Consider the following 20,865-nt stretch of genomic DNA (forward strand, 5'->3'; position numbering starts at 1 on the left):
ACGGCACATCTCAGGTTTTGTTTCCTACCGCATGCGCGCTTTATGTGTTCATGCGTTGTTGTTAATTTTGTACTTGGTTATGTACAGTGTGGTTTTTTTTTATTAGAACAGTGATGTGCGGTTGTTCTTGTGCGATATTCATGAACAACAATCTCGTTCTCCGACGAAAGGGTCTCTTGGACTGTATTCGTCGGGGGGGTGGTGGCCTCATGTTGAGGGCTTTAAGGGTCAAATTCCGTGACCTTTAAAGCGGGCTCAGCTATAAGTTATACAGAGATCAAGCAGAGCAGCCGAGGAAAGGGGGGGAGTAAACAAAGAAAGCAGAAAGCACGCGTGCCTTTTGAGGTTAGCCACGCGTAGCTGAGTTGTTGAGTAGCTGCCTTCTGGACGACAACTGAGACAGACCCTCTGATGCTTCCTCTGGCGCACACCGCTATACTGGCGATACTGGAGCTGGTCGCTGGTCGCTGGTCGCTGGTCTCCAAGTATCGTCACAACCCATCACCAGTGGCCGAGCTGGTGATTTCGGTGGCGAGAAAAACTACGTGTTTATGCCGAAGCCGTTGGCGCGCGACTGTCAGTGGCCGTTAGGGTGGCCAGCACAAAAATATATCGGACAAATCGTGGGTCGTAAGGCCACGAAATCTCGAGATTTGAGAATCTTATTTTCTGGAAATATTGGAATCTCAAGAATTCGAGATTTTCTTTTCTGTTTCGAATCTCGAGAATTCTCGAGAAAGTATAATTTTTTTTTTTAATATAGTGAATTGATTTTTTAGCATATAAAATCGACAACATCAAAAGGACACAAACACTACATATGTATATCATATCAGGGGCTTATAACTTTATTAAAGACATGATGAAAGAAAGATATGGAGAGATACAATAGAACATTGAATAGAAAAGAAAGTAAAATTATATAAAAAAAATTTTATAAGAGAAGGCAGGAAAAGAAAATAAAAATATAAAAAAGTAAAAAAAACAATATGTAACAAAGAATTTAAAAAAATTCCCAGTTTCGCCACCCGGCTTTGCCCGTGTTTTTGTCACCGGACAAATAATAAAAATACTGAACATCTATGTATGCATATTAAAATACTGAATATACATTGATTAATATATAAGGAGCAAATACACGAATAAATAAATAATAAATCAAAAATCTTTGTTTTATGTGGGTTACAGTGGAGTCATATTGTCAGTTAAAATATATTTTCACTAGCGTTTTAGTGATATCATAACCGAATACTTTCCCATTAGTGACTAGTACGTACATACATGCACATATATGTAACTTTAAAATGGTGCGATTTCGTTGTGACATGTGTATATGTACTTATATGATGACCGGATAATAACTTACCGGACAAGTAATACAAATACTGACCATCTATACATATTACAATACTTCAAAAAATGATTTACGAGTTAACAAGTATACAAATCAGTCAGTTTATTGAACAAAAACATGTAGTGATAAATTTAAAATATTCTTGATATTTTCGAGATTCTAATAAACGATTTCTCGAGATACGACAATCTCGAATTTATCATTAATATTTTTTATAAAAATATTAATTATAATCGAATTTATAATTAATATTTTTATCATTTTACGATAGAATTTGAGCGCAAATATGTATAAGGAATCTTACACAAGACAAAAGTTCTACTTCCGGTCGTCGGATTTTGTTCAATTTTTTTTGTTAATTAAAATCACTATAAATAGTTTAATGTGAGTATCCAATAGTTTCGAAAAAATCAGCAGCATCGGCAGCAGTAGTCGCAGCATTTTTGAGATTTGTATGTAATAAAAGGCTCGTTTCCGGTTTATAAAACTTATTGATTATTTATTATTTATGTAATATTAATTGAAGGACTATATTTTTTCGATAAGAGTAGACATTTAATTAATAAGTCCAAAAAATAGTGTAAGTTCGAGCGTACAAGTTAATACAAGTTATAGATATAAAATTTCAGTTCGATACACGGTCTAGGATATATAATAATTCAAAGAAAAATAATGCTACTTCCGGCAGATTTGAAAATGAAAAAAAAAATTATAGCGCAACGATTAAAATTTTATTACGCAGTAAAAAGTTTCAGTGTTTCAGTTTCAAAGATATTTAATGGTGTTTGAATTATCACTAAAATACACAGCCAAACACGCACATTTTTTAAAAACAATAAATACGTGCCAGTGATCGACTTCATCTATTAATAAAATATAAATTTTAAAATACAACTTAATATTTTATTTTGTTTTAAATAATCTTGAAATTATCAATGCAAAAGTGCCATCTATCCGTCAACGTAAAACAACCTTCATTCGATCAATTTGTATTTAGGTAAACTGCAGTTAGGTATGTATGACATTAGGTATGGTCGTCGTTCGGTATGTTGATATTCGACCAACTCGCTTAGGTATACTCGAATTAGGTGAATTGCATTAGGCGAACTTACAGTGAATCTTCGGAGTTAGCTAGATCCACCACGGTATTTGATGGCGCTAGCAAATCCAGCGTGTTCCAATCTTTCACCAATCCGCGAGCCACACGACGCCCCTCCATAACTCCGGCAGTACCCATCGGATTGCCTTGGGAGACTTTTTATTGTTGGTTCGTAAATCCACGACGTCAGCGAACAAATTAATATACAAATAAATTTAAACAAAATAAAACTATTCAAATACATTTAATAAAATGTTTACTATTAGATTGGCCATGTTTAAGTGGTTTATATTACAAATACCGACCGAAGCCGGGTAAAAACACTATTAAGTAATAAATAGAAAGATAATTGAATAAAGTAATAAGTTCGCGACACGCTCTCTGAAATATCGACGGCATCCTCCCAAGACAATCCGATGGGTACTGCCAGAGTTATGGAGGGGCGTCGTGTGGCTCGCGGATTGGTGAAAGATTGGAACACGCTGGATTTGCTAGCGCCATCAAATACCGTGGTGGATACCTCTAGTGTTAACGCTGCCAATCTGCCTTCAGCTGTCATAAATAAAACACGTGCATTATAATGCCAGTCGTCTCATTCGTTCATCCCCTATAAACCCAATATAAATTTAAAATTTAAGAACAAAATCAAAAGCAATGGTTGTCCCAAAAAAAAACCAAGCAAACATTTAATCGAAAATTAAAATAAAAAGGTCATATTGCCATTTTTTACTGATAAATTTGTAATTTGCTAGTATTTAATTTGTCCTTTGTTAAGATTTTTTTCACATGAAATATTCGTTGTGTGTTCGTCCATTGGCAATTTTAACAACTAACAACTGGCATTATTTTTTACAATTTTAGTGTAAATCACCAAACATAGGATTTTTTTTTTTGATTATTGTAAACTGTCTTTTATGAAACAAATAAACTTGATTTATTATTGTAATTTTTGATTTCTAAATTTACTCCTAAGCAAATAAACTTCCAAAATATCATGTCAAGAAAAAGTTTCACGTGTACTGTACCTACAAATAGTCAATAATTCGTCCGAAATTTAACTGTAATATTATGGCAGCAGTGCAAAGAAGCATCAAATAAGTGAGATTGAATCAAATCTTAGTCTTGAATACGGTTTTTGAACAGTTTTGTTGACATTTAAAAGGTTTATACGAAACGTCACTTTCGCTGTCAAATGTCGCGCTTTTATGTTATGTGTAACGGCCGAAGGAAAAGTTTCTTAATCCAACTCCAATTTTCCGGCTTTTTACACATTCGTTCAAAATTCCCATTTTTGCCCATCTCTAGGAATGACCACTACAAATTTAGACCAAAAAAAAGAGCACGGCATCTGTTGGTGTCAGAGTAAAATACAGGCACGATGGAGTGCAGGCTTTGTCTTGGATCAGCTCCGGCCGAGTCTTCCGTCTCCATCTTCCAGAGACCAGGTACTCATCCAGAGCGTCTGGAGCAACGCATTCGGACCGGCTGTCATATTTATGTAGGTTACAATACTGTTGTGGACCCAATTGGTTCTCCCGACTCTTCTCACCGCTCAATCCTATTGTTTTTTTCATTTGATCTGCAGGTTAAAAGAGGCGATGGGTTGCCAGACACGGTGTGTCTTTCGTGTAACACCAATCTCGAATCGTTGATCAGCTTTCGAAAGGCTTGTTTTCGAAGCCACGAAACGTCTCAACTGAGGTTAGATGATTGCTTGAACATCAAGACTGAAGAAGTTTTCTTGGAAGATCTAATATGGGACGATGAGCCTTCACAATCGACAATTCACCGAAAGGATAGTGACATTTGCTTGAAGCCATTTCCCAGTGAATCTGAACTTATTTTACACAAAAGATCTCATCCTGGAGAAAAGTGGTTTCAATGTGACTATTGTTTAAAATCATTTATTCGAAAAAATTCACTTGTGATACACGTAAGATCTCACACAGGGGAAAAGCCATACCATTGTGAAATTTGTCTAAAATCATATACTCTAAAATCTAGCCTAGAGAAACATAAAAAATTGCATGCTGGGATAAAACCACACAAATGTGACATTTGTTTAAAATCATATGTTTGTAAAAATGAACTTGTGTCACATTTGAGAACTCACACCGGGGAAAAGCCATACAAATGTGAAATTTGTTTAAAATCATTTATTCATAAACATATACTTGTGACACATTTAAGAACTCACACGGGGAAAAACCTTACAAGTGTGAAATTTGTCGAAAATCATTTACCCATAAATTTAGCCTCGAGATACATAAAAAATCGCATGCTGGGATAAAACCACACAAATGTGACATTTGTTTAAAATCATATGTTCGTAAACATGAACTTGTATCACATTTAATATATCACACAGGGGAAAAGCCATACAAATGTGACATTTGTTTAAAATCACATGTTCGTAAAGATCAACTTGTGTCACATTTGAGAACTCACACGGGGGAAAAACCTTACAAGTGTGAAATCGGTCTAAAATCATTTGCTCATAAATCTAACCTCAAGAAACATAAAAAATTGCATTTGAGAACTGACACAAAGGGAAAGATAAAACCCCACAAATGTAAAATTTGCTTAAAATTATTTTCTCGAAAATCTTACCTCGAGTCACATAAAAAATTGCATGCTGGGATAAAACCACATAAATGTGACATTTGTTTAAATTCGTATGTTCGTAAAGATGGACTTGTGTCACATTTGAGATCTCACACGGGGGAAAAGCCTTACAGGTGTGAAATCTGTCTAAAATCATTTACTCAAAAATATAGCCTTGAGTCACATAAAAAATTGCATACTGGGATAAAACCACACAAATGTGACATTTGTTTAAAATCATTTATTCGAAAAGATAAACTTGTGATACATTTGAGATGTCACACGGGGGAAAAGCCATACAAATGTGACATTTGTTTAAAATCATATGTTAGTAAAAAACAACTTGTGTCACATTTGAGAACTCACACGGGGGAAAAGCCTTACAGGTGTGAAATCTGTCTAAAATCATTTTCTCAAAAATCTAACCTCAATAAGCATAAAAAATTGAATGCTGGGATAAAACCACACAAATGTGACATTTGTTTAAAATCATTTATTCGAAAAGATAAACTTGCGATACATTTAATATCTCACACGGGGGTAAAACCATACAAATGTGACATTTGTTTAAAATCATATGTTCGTAAAGATCAACTTGTTAAACATTTAAGAACTCACACGGGGGAAAAGCCTTACAAGTGTGAAATCTGTCTAAAATCATTTACTCAAAAATCTTACCTCGAGAAACATAAAAAATTGCATGCTAGAATGAAACTACACAAATGTGACATTTGTTTAAAATCATATGTTAGTAAAAAAGAACTTGTGTTACATTTGGGAACTCACACGGGGGAAAAGCCTCACAGGTGTGAAATCTGTCTAAAATCATTTTCTCAAAAATTTAACCTCAATAAGCATAAAAAATTGCATGCTCAGATAAAACCACACAAATGACGGCCTGAAAACCAGACTGGTACAAGCGACAAAAAGATGAACGGGAGATAATCAAATATTTGTGTATATTTTTGAGGATTTTTATTAAAAAATTACTAAAATAAATCTTAACATAGTCCTTACATAATAAAATACTTTTGACATGAAAAGTGTTAAATAAAATAATTATTTATCTCACAAAATTAAAAATATAATCACTTATACCACTATGACTCGCAAAAATCTAAAAATATAAACCACGTGGTTCATAATAATTTTAGATTTTTGGGAATTATAATAAACTATTATATAATAACACCGTTCGACAAATGACGACTTTTTTTTTGGTTCAGAGATGAGATATGTATTTTCTTATAGATTTATGCCCAGTGAACACGAATCGGGTAATAAAAAATGTTGATTGGCTCGAGATTTGGAGATATATGTGTTTTATAAATCGCCCGATTCTATTGATAACTGGCTTACCTCGATAAAATAAACGAATTTTTGTTATTAATCCACAAGAATAGTCGAAATATGATTTTTATAAGTGGAATTTTATTTAATTCTCATAAAGATAATTTAATATATTATCCCTATTAATTGAATTCAGATTCGTGTAAATACGAGTAAACACTAGTACGAGCTTTTTGCTCGCAATTTTACCGATTTAAAGTTCAGCACACTTCCAAATAACCTTTTTAAACGAAAACTAAAAATAGTGTGCTCAGAACATTTAATATCTCACACCGGGGAAAAGCCTTACAAGTGTGAAATTTGTCTAAAATCACTTACTCAAAAACCTAGCCTTGACAAACATAAAAAATTGCATGCTGGGATAAAACCACACAAATGTGACATTTGTTTATAATCATTTATCCGAAAAGATAAACTTGTGACACATTTAATATCTCACCCCGGTGAAAAGCCTTACAAGTGTGAAATTTGTTTAAAATTATTTACTCGAAAATCTATCCTCTGGTCACATAATAAATTACATACTGGGATGAATATAAAAAAAATTGTTATTATATAAATACTGCTATTATTCTTACATTTTGGCTGCATGCGTGCCATGATGTTTTTGGTGCCCCCTTCTCATGTTATTTCAGCTCATTTAAATAATTTTAAGAGAAATGATAATTGAAAATTAAATGCACAGATCTATTATCTGGCTTACTTGTTTTATTTATTTTAAATGTAATAATTTTTATTTATTGGATGAAATTGTGGTAATTATGATAAACATACTTCATCATCGTAAGCCAGGGGTCAAAGTGCTCTAAAATTGTGGCAATTTCAACAGACGGGGCGAAACGTATGACCGGCGTAAGAAAAGGGTTTGTTGCCATTTTGAAAGGAAAAATTAGTCATGAGGTAGTTGCTTACCATTGCGTAGTTCATCAAGAAGCGCTTATTAACCTACGGAATACAACTCTGGGGCTCCGCTAGCAGTTCCAACATTTATATCCTACAACGGTTCCAGAACAAAACCTTGCGAACAATAACTCGAGCCCCGTGTTTCACAAAAAATACTGAGATTTGCGAAACTTAATTTCGATTATAGGAAGCGTCTTGCGTGCCACCCAAATCCTTTGGCGTATGGTGTGCTAAAGGAGAAATCAATGAAAAGATTTAAAAGAACAGCCTTTGATAAATAATAATTAAATCCACACGATGAAGCAATAACACTGTTCAACACGAAAAATGTTTCAGAGTGTGGATTTAATTATAGATCTATGCCCAGTGAACACGAATCTGGTAATAAAAAGTGTTGATTGGCTCGAGATTCGGAGATATATGTGTTTTTTAAATCGCGCGATTTTTCTATATCTTGGTGTTGTTCGGTCGATTTCTCAAAATATGTTAATTTTCTGTTCAAATTGAATATTGGAATCTGCATTCGGGTATTTTATCTTTCATTTGTAGTACTTTTCATCTTTCAAATCTCTCTAAGTAGTCGTCCAGTTCAAATCAAAAGTCAAAATTACGTATTTTCACTTGGGATTTTTTCCCACTGTTAATACTATATTATATTGAGTATTTTCTATTGAAACATGTTTATTAGGACAGTGTTCTGGCCACACTATTTTTTGATTTCGTTTAAAAGGGTTAATTGGATGTGTGGTGAATTTTAAACCGGTAAAATTGTGAGGAAAAATTTCGTATTACAAATTTGTGTTGTGCGCGCTGCATCATTGCACGCTGTATGCAATGTGCGTCATTGTATACAACGATATAGTGGTCACAAACTTCCTTCCCTTTAAAATATGGGCCCTCAGTAAAAGTAAATAACTTTTTAACTATTTATAGGATATTGCAACTTTGGGACCTAAAGTTTGGGTATTTCAACAAAACAAATTTCTTACGATATACACAAACAACTAATACCTGCTTAAAACAGCCCAAGGATCGGTTAACTTTTTTTATTAGGCTCGAATCGTGTAAGTTTCAAAATTTGCGTGGGCCCATTTCCAACGTCAATATTATGTATATACCAATACCTATATAACAACTAACTACTGAAATATAAATGGGAATAAACAAATTTTCGTGAATAATATAAACAGAATTGCTTAAAACAATTTTGATAAGACGATTCATCATCAAACAGCGATTTAAATTTACTCCATACTTTCAAAATAACATTTGATTATACTTCGATGATATAGTAAGATTTAAATACACAATTTTAAACAGTTTCCGAATATAAAATCTATTCCTAATCTAGACACATCCATGTAAATAGAAATATAGGATAGGGGCCCCCTCCCCAAAATCCCGATTTTCGATTAACATTAATTGAAAATATTATGCATTTTTTTCAGGGACGTAATTCGGGGGGGCCATAGGGGGGTACTCGCTCCCCTAAATTAAGGAATAGTGTGAATTTAGAAAATATTATGAATTTAATGATTAATGAGATACTATGGATCTATGAATGCTACGTTTATTTCTTATGTACATATGTTATTTTTGGGTAACTAATAAAATAATCGCTGTTATGTGCTTTGAAGAAAAACAAAACAAAAATTTATCTATTGTTATTACGTACTTACATATGTACATAGATAAAGTGAAAAGACAGTTGGTAGAAATCAAGTTAATTGATAGTTTTTTGATGACTCAGTTTGATGGTCGATTAATGTTGACCATGTGAAGATTTGTGGAAAAAATGTTTCGCCTGTGGCGCTTTTTTCTCTTTTTACATAATATTTTTTTATAATTACTTTTTCAAAAATAAGTTAAAATTTTTCATATTTTATAACTCAATAAGGTAAAGGATATTTTCCATTTTTATTCCGATATAAAAAAGATTTTTTGAAAAAAAATTCAATTTGACCAATCTTTGCCTGCCCCCCCCCCCAAGAAAAAGCTGAAATGACGTCCCTGATTGTTTTCTACCGAAAGTAAAAGCCGCTTTTATGCCGCATTCTATTTACCCAGGACAAGGGTTAAAACGAAATATATGAAACGAAGAGGTCAATTTCACCAGAAATCCTGTTCCTGAAAAGCAGATATATCGCTCTAGATATAGGAGCCGTTGACAACATATTTGTGTCTATAATATTAAGATATATAAAAAACTCAAGTAAAAAAAAATAAATGTATATAAAAAACTTAAGTAAAAAAACTCAAGTAACAAAATAAATGTATAAAAAAAATAATTTTATTTATTTTATTTATTTAATAGTTTTGGACCATTGTGGCATTACAAGAAGAACCCAATGCGCCACAATGGCCTACATTTGAAAAAGATATAAAAACATGATATAAAAACAAGTAAACTGTAAATAAAGGAAAAAAGCAAAAGCAGAAAACATAATAAAATAAAATAATAAAAAAAAGTAACAAAAGGAAAATAATACATCATTCAGAGAGAAAAAAAAATAACAAGAGTGTAAAAATTAAAAATAAAATCCATAAATCCCATTCTTTGTTTACACTGAGCAAAATTAAAATAGTATATAAAAATGTACAAAGGAGAAAGAAAAAGTGAAATAAAATAAAACAAAATATGAATAAAAAATAAAATCACAGCGAGGCCCAAATGGAAGAGAGTAGATTAAGATTCAACTCATTCATCACATTCAAATTAAGAAAGTAATGATGAGCGCAGGTTACCAGATAAATATGTTAAGATATCATCCGATAATCTACGCTCCCCAAGGTGGAAAATATCACATTCAGGGACAGCAGCAACGATTTCATTGAGAAGTCGAATAGCTCTTGGAATAGGAGCCATTCGAAAAAGAACTGTGCGAGCAGCAGGTACAACCATCAAATGATGATGTCTACCACGCACATAATTATAAGGGACATAAAGTCCCAACTGTTCCAGCAACAACGGGCATGACGTATTACTACGCAATAGCTGGAGAACGAAACGAATTAACGAGAAGTTTCTCCGAAGTTCAAGGGAATTATACCCAAGCATGCCCAAAAGGAAAGGAGTAGGATAGAGATATGGGTAATACCCATATTCTTTCTTATAAAGAAAACGAAGAAATGCTTTTTGCTTTCTTCTTTAATGAACTAATATATAAAAAATACATTAGTAAAAAAACTATATTAAAAAAACCTCAAGTAAAATAAATGTATATAACCAAATAATAAAATTATTAAAATAAAAAGGCAATTTAATCAATATTTCAACAACAAATGTACAAATGTGTGGGATTAAAATTTCAATCAAAATGATTTCAATGATTGGGGTTTCAATCAAAAAGATATCAATGATTGGGGTTTCAATCAAAATTATGATCCCGGCTTAAACTAATGTAATTAAATATATTACTAAGAGGTATGGGCCGCCTTGGTATGTACATATGTGATGATCTAAATTTGTACTGGTCGTACCCAACATTTCTCTGGTATGACCAGTACAAATTTAGACCAAAAAAAAGAGCACGGCATCTGTTGGTGTCAGAGTAAAATACAGGCACGATGGAGTGCAGGCTTTGTCTCGGATCAGCTCCGGCCGAGTCTTCCGTCTCCATCTTCCAGAGACCAGGTCCTCATCCAGAGCGTCTGGAGCAACGCATTCGGACCGGCTGTCAGATTTATGTAGGTTACTGGTTACAGGTTACAATACTGTTGTGGACCCAATTGGTTCTCCCGACTCTTCTCACCGCTCAATCCTATTGTTTTTTTCATTTCATCTGCAGGTTAAAAGAGGCGATGGGTTGCCAGACACGGTGTGTCTTTCGTGTAACACCAATCTCGAATCGTTGATCAGCTTTCGAAAGGCTTGTTTTCGAAGCCACGAAACGTCTCAACTGAGGTTAGCTGATTGCTTGAACATCAAGACTGAAGAAGTTTTCTTGGAAGATCTAATATGGGACGATGAGCCTTCACAATCGACAATTCACCGAAAGGATAGTGACATTTGCTTGAAGCCATTTCCCAGTGAATCTGAACTTATTTTACACAAAAGATCTCATCCTGGAGAAAAGCGCTTTCAATGTGACTATTGTTTAAAATCATTTAGTTATAAAAATATACTTGTGGGACATTTAAGAACTCACACGGGGGAAAAGCCATACAAATGTAACATTTGTTTAAAATCTTCTGCTTATAAATATAAACTTGTGATACATTTAAGAACTCACACGGGGGAAAAGCCATACCAGTGTGAAATTTGTCTAAAATCATTTACTCAAAAATCTAACCGCGAGACACATAAAAAAATGCATGCTGGGATAAAACCACACAAATGTGAGATTTGTTTAAAATCATATGTTCGTAAAAATGAACTTGTGTCACATTTGAGAACTCACACGGGGGAAAAGCCTTACAAGTGTGAAATCTGTCTAAAATCATTTACTCGAAAATCTAACCTCGAGAAACATAAAAAATTGCATGTTGGGACAAAACTACACAAATGTGACATTTGTTTAAAATCATTTATTTATAAAAAAAGGCTTGTGACACATTTGATATCTCACATGGGGGGGAAAAGCCTTACAAGTGTGAATTTCGTTTAAAATCATTTACTCGAAAATCTATCCTCTGGTCACATGATAAATTGCATACTGGGATAAATATAAAAATAATATTATATAAATACTGTTAATATTCTTACATTTCAAAACAATAATTTTAAACATGAGGTAAGCTATTCTCAACAGGTTTCAGGAATTCAGAAATAGCAAAGCGACGCTTTAGCAGAATAGCAAAACGACAAATAGCGTTTTTTAAAATTATTTATTTAAAATTTTACTGTCACACGTGTTAAAATAGAACTTTTATTTATTGAAATGTATAAATATATTTAGCCAGTTAATTTTCCTTAAAATATTGTATATTAAATGATTCTTTTTAAATATTGTTTTTATTTTAGAAGTTTTGTGAATTTTAATTGTTTTCGTAAATCAAAATTATATTTATTTTAAATTTTGTTTTTTGTTTCATCTATAATTTATAATTTCGAAAGAGACTTCGTATGTATTTAAGTTTTGGGTGGAAGCATCGAAAACAAATCAAGTTTACATGACGACGATATCGATATAGTTGAATATTATTTTTTTTCGATTCAAATAAAATTAATAAAAAAACAAATTAATGTTAACTATTTATAATATTAGCCATGTTTAAACGGTTTATATTACAAATACCGAGCGAAGCCGGGTAAAACCACTAGTTATCTATATTTTGCTACCGAATGTGATAACTTTTTAATGAATTTATTCTGTAATATCAGTAAATAATAATTATTAATAAAAACCAAAAATGCAAACTAATTTGAGATAAATCCACACATTTGTGACCTTCATCTCATACAAGATCTTTACTTACTGGGGCTCCCTTTCGATTATTCGAATTTTTCGTCACGAATCTGCACGTATAATGCATCAACGACAACATTCTTTGACTCGATTTAAATTAATTTACCCCTTGAATTAGTATGTTTAGATAAAAAAAAATATTGAGATAGAAAACCAATCCTTATGAACGTGGTGACAAAATGCTTGCCAAGTAAACTTATAATAAGCTGGGGAAAAAAATCAAGATTTTAAAACAATAAAAAATCACGATCAATAGAAAAAACATCTATTCATTCCAATACTAACTTTCAGCACAGCAATACTAGATTTTGAATTAAAAACTCCAAAAGTCAAATAATTTAATTAATCAATTCTATTTTATACAGTAGCAACGTACGCCGATGACACAGCATTCCTAACAAGTAGTAGCGACCCCACGCTCGCATCAGAAGTGCTACAGGATCAATTAAATAGCTTCCAAGAGTGGATGAAAAAATGGCGAGTGAAGGCTAGCACTGGCAAATCTGTTCATGTCACATTCACACTTCGACGAGGGAACTGCCCAGTAGTCGGACTGAAAAACGATGAACTGACTGAAAGTACCGCAGCAAAATACCTGGGTTTCACCATTGACAGGAGACTGACATGGAAAGATCACATCAAAAATAAAAGAACTCACCCAGCGGCTACACAAAATGAACTGGTTGATAGGAAGAAAATCCAGTCTAACATTAGAGAATAAAATTTTAGTATATAAGTCAATCCTAAAGCCAGTCTGGACATATGGTATCCAACTATGGGGAACGAGTAGTAACTCTAACGTGGAAATCTTACAACGATTCCAAAATAAAGCCCTTAGAATAATAACAAATGCCCCATGGTTTGCGAGAAACACTGAAATTCATCAACATGTATCTATACCATCAATTAAAACGGAAATAGAAAGTTATACAAAAAACTACAAGCGTAGACTCGAAACCCACTCAAACGAGCTGGCAAAAGCTCTTATAAAGTCTAGTGCAAAAGACACTAGACCAGGCCTGGGCAAACCGCGGGCCGCATGCGGCCTGCCACGCAATTCCATGCGGCCCCCGCAATTATTTCCAAATTACTTATTTATTTAAATTGTGTTTATTAATTTTTTTTAATATATCTTTGAAGTTATTATAATACAATTCCATGTATTATAATGTATCCGTGAGTATAATTTATTATAATGCAATCACATTTATCGACTTGTGACTTGTCACGGGGTTGGGTTGTGTGCAGATAGTCTTATCTGCAATGCGTGCGATTCGAATTAGCGCGGTAAATCCTACGAAGTGGGCTATTTTTTACCAAAATTCATGGTAATTCCATTGTGAACCATCCATTCGCCAGATGTTTAATCATAAAAATAATTCCTAAGCCTTTTTTGACCATTTTGTGAGTATCTTTCGATTGGCCAACACGGGTAGTGATTTCGTGCTACTTTGCAAATAAATAACTTCCTTTACGTCTTCAAGGTATTTCCAATTTTTTTTAATTATATTGTATATATCCTAGACTCTAGGTATAATTATATATAATAGATATAATTCTCTAGGACCTAGAGAATTATAGATAATCTTATTATTTCCGGAGAAATTGTTAGATAATTATTTAGAAAACCATAATATTTCTGACAATTCTTGTGCCTCTATGAAATATTACTCCAATATAATCAATTAAATAATCTTCAATATCAAATAATCTTCCTAATGATCAATTAGAATCAACTTAACACAACATCACAAAATACTGTAGTCATTTTTACTCTGTAATAATTTTAGTACTTTATCTTATCTTTTAGAATGAATAAAAAACGAAGAATTGAAGAAAAACGTCGCATGTTTAATAAAGAATGGAATAAAAAAAAATTTTTTCGTGAAAAATAAGGCTTTTTGTCTTATTTGCCAGGAAAGCGTTTCTGTTTTAAAAGAATACAACATAAAAAGACATTTTACTACTAAACATTGTGAATTTGTTGCAAATCTAGCCGAAGATTCGATCCTGATGACCTGATTATAATTTAATTGCACTTCATTGTATTATACATCAGGAAGTCTTGTGCAAAAACGTATTAAAAGTTGATCACGTAACATCACGTGTTATTAAGCTTGTCAATTTAATCCGATCAAGTGGACTGAAACACACAATTTATCAGCTTTCTTGAAGATCTTGATGCAGAGTACACAGATATTCCTTTTCACAGCCAAATTCAATGGTTAAGTTTAGGGAAAGTACTTCAGAGTGTGGATATTAAAGGATGATATCATTTTATTTTTATAAATGAAACATATAACTGGTTTTCCTGAATTCACTAACAATGACTGACTTTGTGATTTTGCTTTTAATTTGGACATCATAACACACCTGAACACTTTCAACTGCATTTTACAGGGTAAAAATGTATATGCTCACGATTCGATAAAAAGCTTGAATGCATTTAATTTAAAACTCCAACTGTTTCGACGTCAAATATTAATTAAGAAACTGGATCACTTCCCAACACTGAAATCATTAAATATTGATGAAAGTAAAATTCAAAAATACGGATACACAATCAAAGCTTTAAGCGACGATTTTTCAAGTAGATTTAGTGACTTCCGAGTAATTGAAAACAGCCTAGCAACAATCCGTGATCCGTTTTTAGCAAATGTTGACAACATTCCGAGTGAACTACAACTGGAAATTTTAGATTTACAGTGCGATACAGATCTGAAAGATTTATACCGCCGTGAAGAAACATGGAAATCCCCAATGGACTGTCCTGATAATATTGTGCGAAACCAAATTGACTTTATTTTGATAAACAGTAGATTTAAAAATAGTATAAAATCGGTGAAAACCTACCCTGGTGCAGACGTGGCATCCGATCATAATCTACTTTGTGGGAAATTGAAGATAAGACTGAAAAAGATTTTAAGAGCATCAAAACCTAAACCAAGATTGGATTTAGAGCTGCTTAAAAATCTTACGATCCACGAACAATTTACAAAAGATCTCAATAAAAATTTTAAACAAAAATGTATTGAAGAAAATAGTAATGTAAACTTAAAGTGGGAAGGTATGAAATCAGCAATGACCCAATCTGGGAAAAAGTTTCTTGAAACAAATCAAATAATTAATAAAAAACAACCTTGGATGACGGATGAAATTATACATTTAATGGAAGAACGTAGAAAACACAAACATAATAATCCAACACAATATAAAAATATTCACCGCCAAATTCAAAGGAAAATTAAAGAAATCAAAGAAAAATTAAAGAAATCAAAGAAAAATGGATGGAAAATAAATGTAACGAAATTGAAAAATTACAAGAAAAACACGACGAATTTAACATACATAAAAAACTAAAAGAAGCAACAGGATCATTCAGAAAAAAAGATTTCATACTCCCTAGGAATAAAAATGGAAAAATCATTTTATGTAAATATGGATGAGAAGAAATCAGAATGGACCGAGTACACAAAATTGCTCTTTAAAGACAATAGAGAAACTGAAGGGCATATTGAAGATTCAGAAACGGGACCATATATATTGAAATCCGAAGTGGAACATGCTATAAAACTAGCAAAGAGTCGGAAAGCTACTGGACCAGATCTGATTCCTGCCGAATTTCTCAAGTTATTGGACGACGATAACATCTAACAAAACTCTTCAATAAAATATATTTATCAGGCGAAGTACCTAGCGATTGGTTACAATCCATATTTATCCCATTGCCCAAAAAGAGTAACGCGAGGACGTGTAGCGACTTCAGAATAATTAGCCTAATGAGTCACACATTGAAGATCCTACTAAAGATAATACAGGGCAGAATTTACTCACGGTGTGAAGAGGCGATTAGCAGAGAGCAGTTTGGGTTCAGACAAGGCTTGGGTACCCGAGAGGTCCTTTTCTGTATGAAAACACTACTCCAAAGATGCAGAGAAGTCCGTAAACCTGATGATCAATTCACTGATGAGATTCCTATAGAACGGGGCGTCAGGCAAGGATGCATCCTATCACCTACTCTTTTTAACACCTACACCGAATCCATCTTCCACGATGCTCTCCAAGAGGCGGAGGGCATCAAGGTGGGCGGCGAGACGATCACCAATATAAGATATGCTGATGACACGGCACTAGTCGCTGAAAATTTAGCAGACCTGCAAAGATCTCTAGACCGTGTATATCAAGAAAGCAATCGAAGAGGTCTGCGCATAAATCTAAAGAAGACAAAATTTATGATAGTGGATAGAATGCAAACAGACACCGGGAATCTAACCTTGGATGGAGAGGTGATAGAAAGAGTAAAAAGATTCAAATACCTGGGTACCTGGCTGAATGAAGAGATGGACCCAGATGAAGATTTAAGAATCCGCATCGAGATGGCTAGAACAGCATTTGTAAAAATGAAGGCGGCGCTTACAAACAAGCATCTCAATCTTCATACGCGGTTGAGATTCGCGAAGAGCTACGTCTGGACAGTATTACTTCACGGATGTGAGACGTGGACTCTGAAAACCAAGATGATCAGCCGCATTGAAGCTTTTGAGATGTGGGTCTATAGGCGTATGCTGAAGATTCCGTGGACCAAAAAGATATCAAACGAAGCTGTCCTCGGCATGATGGGGAGAGGCAGGGAACTTGTTTCTGTCATCAAGCGGAGAAAGATGGAGTACCTCGGACACATGATACGGGGTCAAAATACGAATTTCTCCGTTTGATAACCATGGGCAAAATAGAAGGAAAAAAATGGATTGGCAGGAAAAAGTTATCTTGGCTTCGAAACATGCGCATGTGGACCGATATGAGCGCCGAAGAGCTGTTCCGAGCCGCTGAAGACCGATACGGATATATTCAAATAATCGACGAGGTGGTCGCCAACGTCCGGATGCGGACAAGGCATTAACAAGAAGAAGAAGAAGAAATCTGCACATTTTATAATTCCCTGAATTCTGAAAGATTCGAAAAAATTAAAGGCTGCGAGAAAAATGTTGGTCATTGTCGGATCGACATATATATGTGAGCAGACATTTTCCGTAATGAATTTAAATAAAAGCTCCTTAAGATCAAGCATTACAGATCAACACTTACAGGCAGTTTCTACTACCAAATTTAAACCTGATATACAGAAAATGTCGAAAGAAATTAAACAACTTAATTATTCTCATTAAAATTTTAACCTTAATAATTTGTTTTATTGTAGTTATTGTAGTACACACTCTCACACACACATACACACGCACATATATATATATATATATATATATATATATATATATATATATATATATATATATATATATATATATATATATATATATATATGTATATATACATATATGTATATGCGGCCCGCCGACTCATATAAAATATCGAATTTGGCCTTTCAGTAAAAAAGCCCAGACCTGCACTAGACTAAAGCGCCGCAGAGTGCTCGAGTAATGGATAAAAAGCTGGCAATTAATGAATTGCCAAATCTTCTGATAAATAAATTGTTATAAAATCTGCTTATGACCGACGCAATCGACCGACCGGTCGATTGCAAATATCTTAAATAAAAAAAAAATATATATTTTATAGATAAATATAGTAAACCCAACAAAATTTTTTTTATCACTTCGAATAAAAATAATAATGCGTTAAATGTTTCAAAATTTAATCTCGCCCTTAATTTTATTTTTATTATTCCTGCTGTGGATAGGGTTGCCAGATGATAATTTGATAAAGGAGGGCAGATAGGTCTAAAAAGGAGGATTTTCTGTAAAAAAGGAGGACATTCAGAAATTAAACGAATTTTTTATATTATTTTACTTTATTTTAATCATATTTAGCTGAGCTGCCAATTTTGGAAAGAAGTTCTTGGGTTTTTAACAAATAATTATAAAAATCTTCACATGGCATGTTTTTAAAGTTGTATTGAGTAAGAATTAAAGATTTAACTGACTGCACACTTGGTCTATTCCTCTCTTTGCTCCACTGAGTATTAATCAGTGAAAAAACTCTTTCCACATTTGCGTTATGTGCGCTTATACAAAATAAAACTCGCAGATCTTGAGCAGTTCTGAGAAATATTCAATGTTTTTAACACTTTTGAAGTAGATGTCCACTGCTCGTGCAACTTCAAATCATAATATGCTTCATCTTCATCTGATTTTGATTTAAGAAATGAAATCAAGTTACAAAATTGATCGTGTAGCTTAACATCGTCAATCTCTACACCTCTGATGCTCAAGAACTCAATGCATGAAACTAAATCATCATGCCCTGCCCCCTTTTTCGCCTCCTGCCAGTCCCGCCCGATGTTTAGCAAAAAGGAGGACTTACAGTAGGTAAGGGAGGACGGAAGGACAAAACATGGAAAAGGAGGACATGTACTCCTTTTGGATACCATCTGGCAGGAGAACACTCTTTCAGTAGCAGTTGACGTTGGCTTAATTGTCAATAAGGTTTTTAGAAGTTATCCAAGTATATTTAAAAGAAAAGAAAAGAAGTTATCTTAGTATATTTTTTTAACCTTTTGGAATTATCTTGGAATTTGAAAAACGTACTTCTATAATGTGTATCAATCTATTTAATTTGAGAAAATATATCCGGATCGATAACGTGTCACTACGAACTCCAAAACACAACTGAAGTTCAAAACAACGCAAATGAAACGAAATATTTCTGCTTATCCATAAAAATAAACGCATTAAGTTCTCTTTCGTAAAATACATAAGTTCAATTTATAAAGCGAGGAATTCCAATGTCAAGTTCCATGGATCCATTGCACTGAGGTGATAAAATGATTCGAGTCGACGACTAATACGCCTTTCCCACAATACCCAGTTGCGTTACACATTTCGAGTTAAAAATAAAATTGTATTATGTTAAAAAGAATTCTAAATTTGTAAAATATTTTATTAAAATTTCATTAAAAAAATTCATTTCATAAAATATTATTCGAATATTCAAATATTCGAATAACGCATAGTTCGCATAGTACGCATTAGTACGCGGGACAGGTGTGTTGATCGTGTCCCGGTCTAAGAAAACACCGGTTGTGTTTGTAAGAGGATTTTTTACTTTTGTTCAATTGTTACAATAGTTATTGTATGTACGAAGAGGTTGAGCTTCGGAGAAGTGAGCTGGTTGAACTCCAGAGGTTCACTCTGGTGTTTGGAGCCGGTGCGTCGCTTCATATACGTTCTGGCTTGAAGCGTGCCGTGTGCAGATGCTTTGTCTAACGACGCCGACCTCAGCTATACCGAGCACGCGCCTCGTAAATAGGTCAACACACGCCGAAAACAGGTCAACACGTGCCCTGAGAACAAAGACATCTCTGCACACAACACGTGTCCTGTAAACGTATATAGAGCGCTACAGCAGCCCCAGACACCAGAGTGAATCTCTGGAGTTCAACCAGATCGCATCTCCGAAGCTCAACCTCTTCGTACATACAATAACCATTGTATCAATTGAACGAAAATAAACGATCCTCTTTCAAACTCAACTGAATTTCCATAGGCCGGGAAACGGTCGAAACCTTTCAGTGAAAGGTTTTGACCGTTTTATTTAAAATTATTGATTGCGTTAAATTTTGCGGTAAATTTGAAATGCCAATGAGGGGACACGATGAAACAGATAATTCAAAAAATCCAGGAGTTTTTCGGGGGCTTCTAGAATATTCACAAAATTTCGACGATTTGTAGGCATATAGTACAACTGAAATGATCTCATCAGGTCACTGCGACACATATCTAGGAAAGTCATTAACGCATGGCACACGCTCGCCTCGTCAAAAGGTCGACACGTGTTTCTTTACACGTGTCTTGGAAACAAAGGAAGAACTCACTGAACCCATAAAAACCACGAACTACGTCCAGGCGTATGAACCCATAAAACTCTCGTCCTGAGAACACGTGCCCTGGAGAACAAAGAGATCTTTTGCACACGCCACGCTTAGAACTTCCATATATAAAGCAACGCAGCAACCCCCACCGGCAGAGTGAGCCTCTAGAGTTCAACTAGATCACATCTCTGAAGAAACCTCTTCGTACATACAATAACCATTGTACCAATTGAACGCAAATAAACGATCCTCTTTCAAACTACACAACACGTGTTTCGTTAGACCGGGATACGGTCAACATACCTTCCCTGTCTTACAATGG

The 20,865-nt window shown here is 33.9% G+C and overlaps 1 protein-coding gene across 1 annotated transcript; it reads left to right on the top strand.

The window, feature by feature from the left end:
- The first annotated feature begins 10,823 nt into the window (after nt 1-10,823).
- On the top strand, nt 10,824-12,329 carry LOC143911936 (uncharacterized). Its single transcript, XM_077431037.1, has 2 exons — nt 10,824-10,997; nt 11,099-12,329. Exons 1-2 carry the CDS (start codon nt 10,878-10,880, stop codon nt 11,915-11,917), a joined length of 939 nt encoding a protein of 312 aa, XP_077287163.1. The 5' UTR covers nt 10,824-10,877; the 3' UTR covers nt 11,918-12,329.
- The last annotated feature ends 8,536 nt before the right edge of the window (nt 12,330-20,865 follow it).

This window comes from Arctopsyche grandis, chromosome 5, assembly GCF_051622035.1.
Source record: "Arctopsyche grandis isolate Sample6627 chromosome 5, ASM5162203v2, whole genome shotgun sequence".
NCBI lineage: Eukaryota > Metazoa > Arthropoda > Insecta > Trichoptera > Hydropsychidae > Arctopsyche > Arctopsyche grandis.

Bases quoted from the DNA above. Each gene is read 5' to 3' on its own strand.
- LOC143911936 (XM_077431037.1), top strand. From the start codon at position 10,878: ATGGAGTGCAGGCTTTGTCTCGGATCAGCTCCGGCCGAGTCTTCCGTC. The intron at 10,998-11,098 runs GTAGGTTACTGG...TTTCATCTGCAG, and splicing joins GGACCGGCTGTCAGATTTAT to GTTAAAAGAGGCGATGGGTT.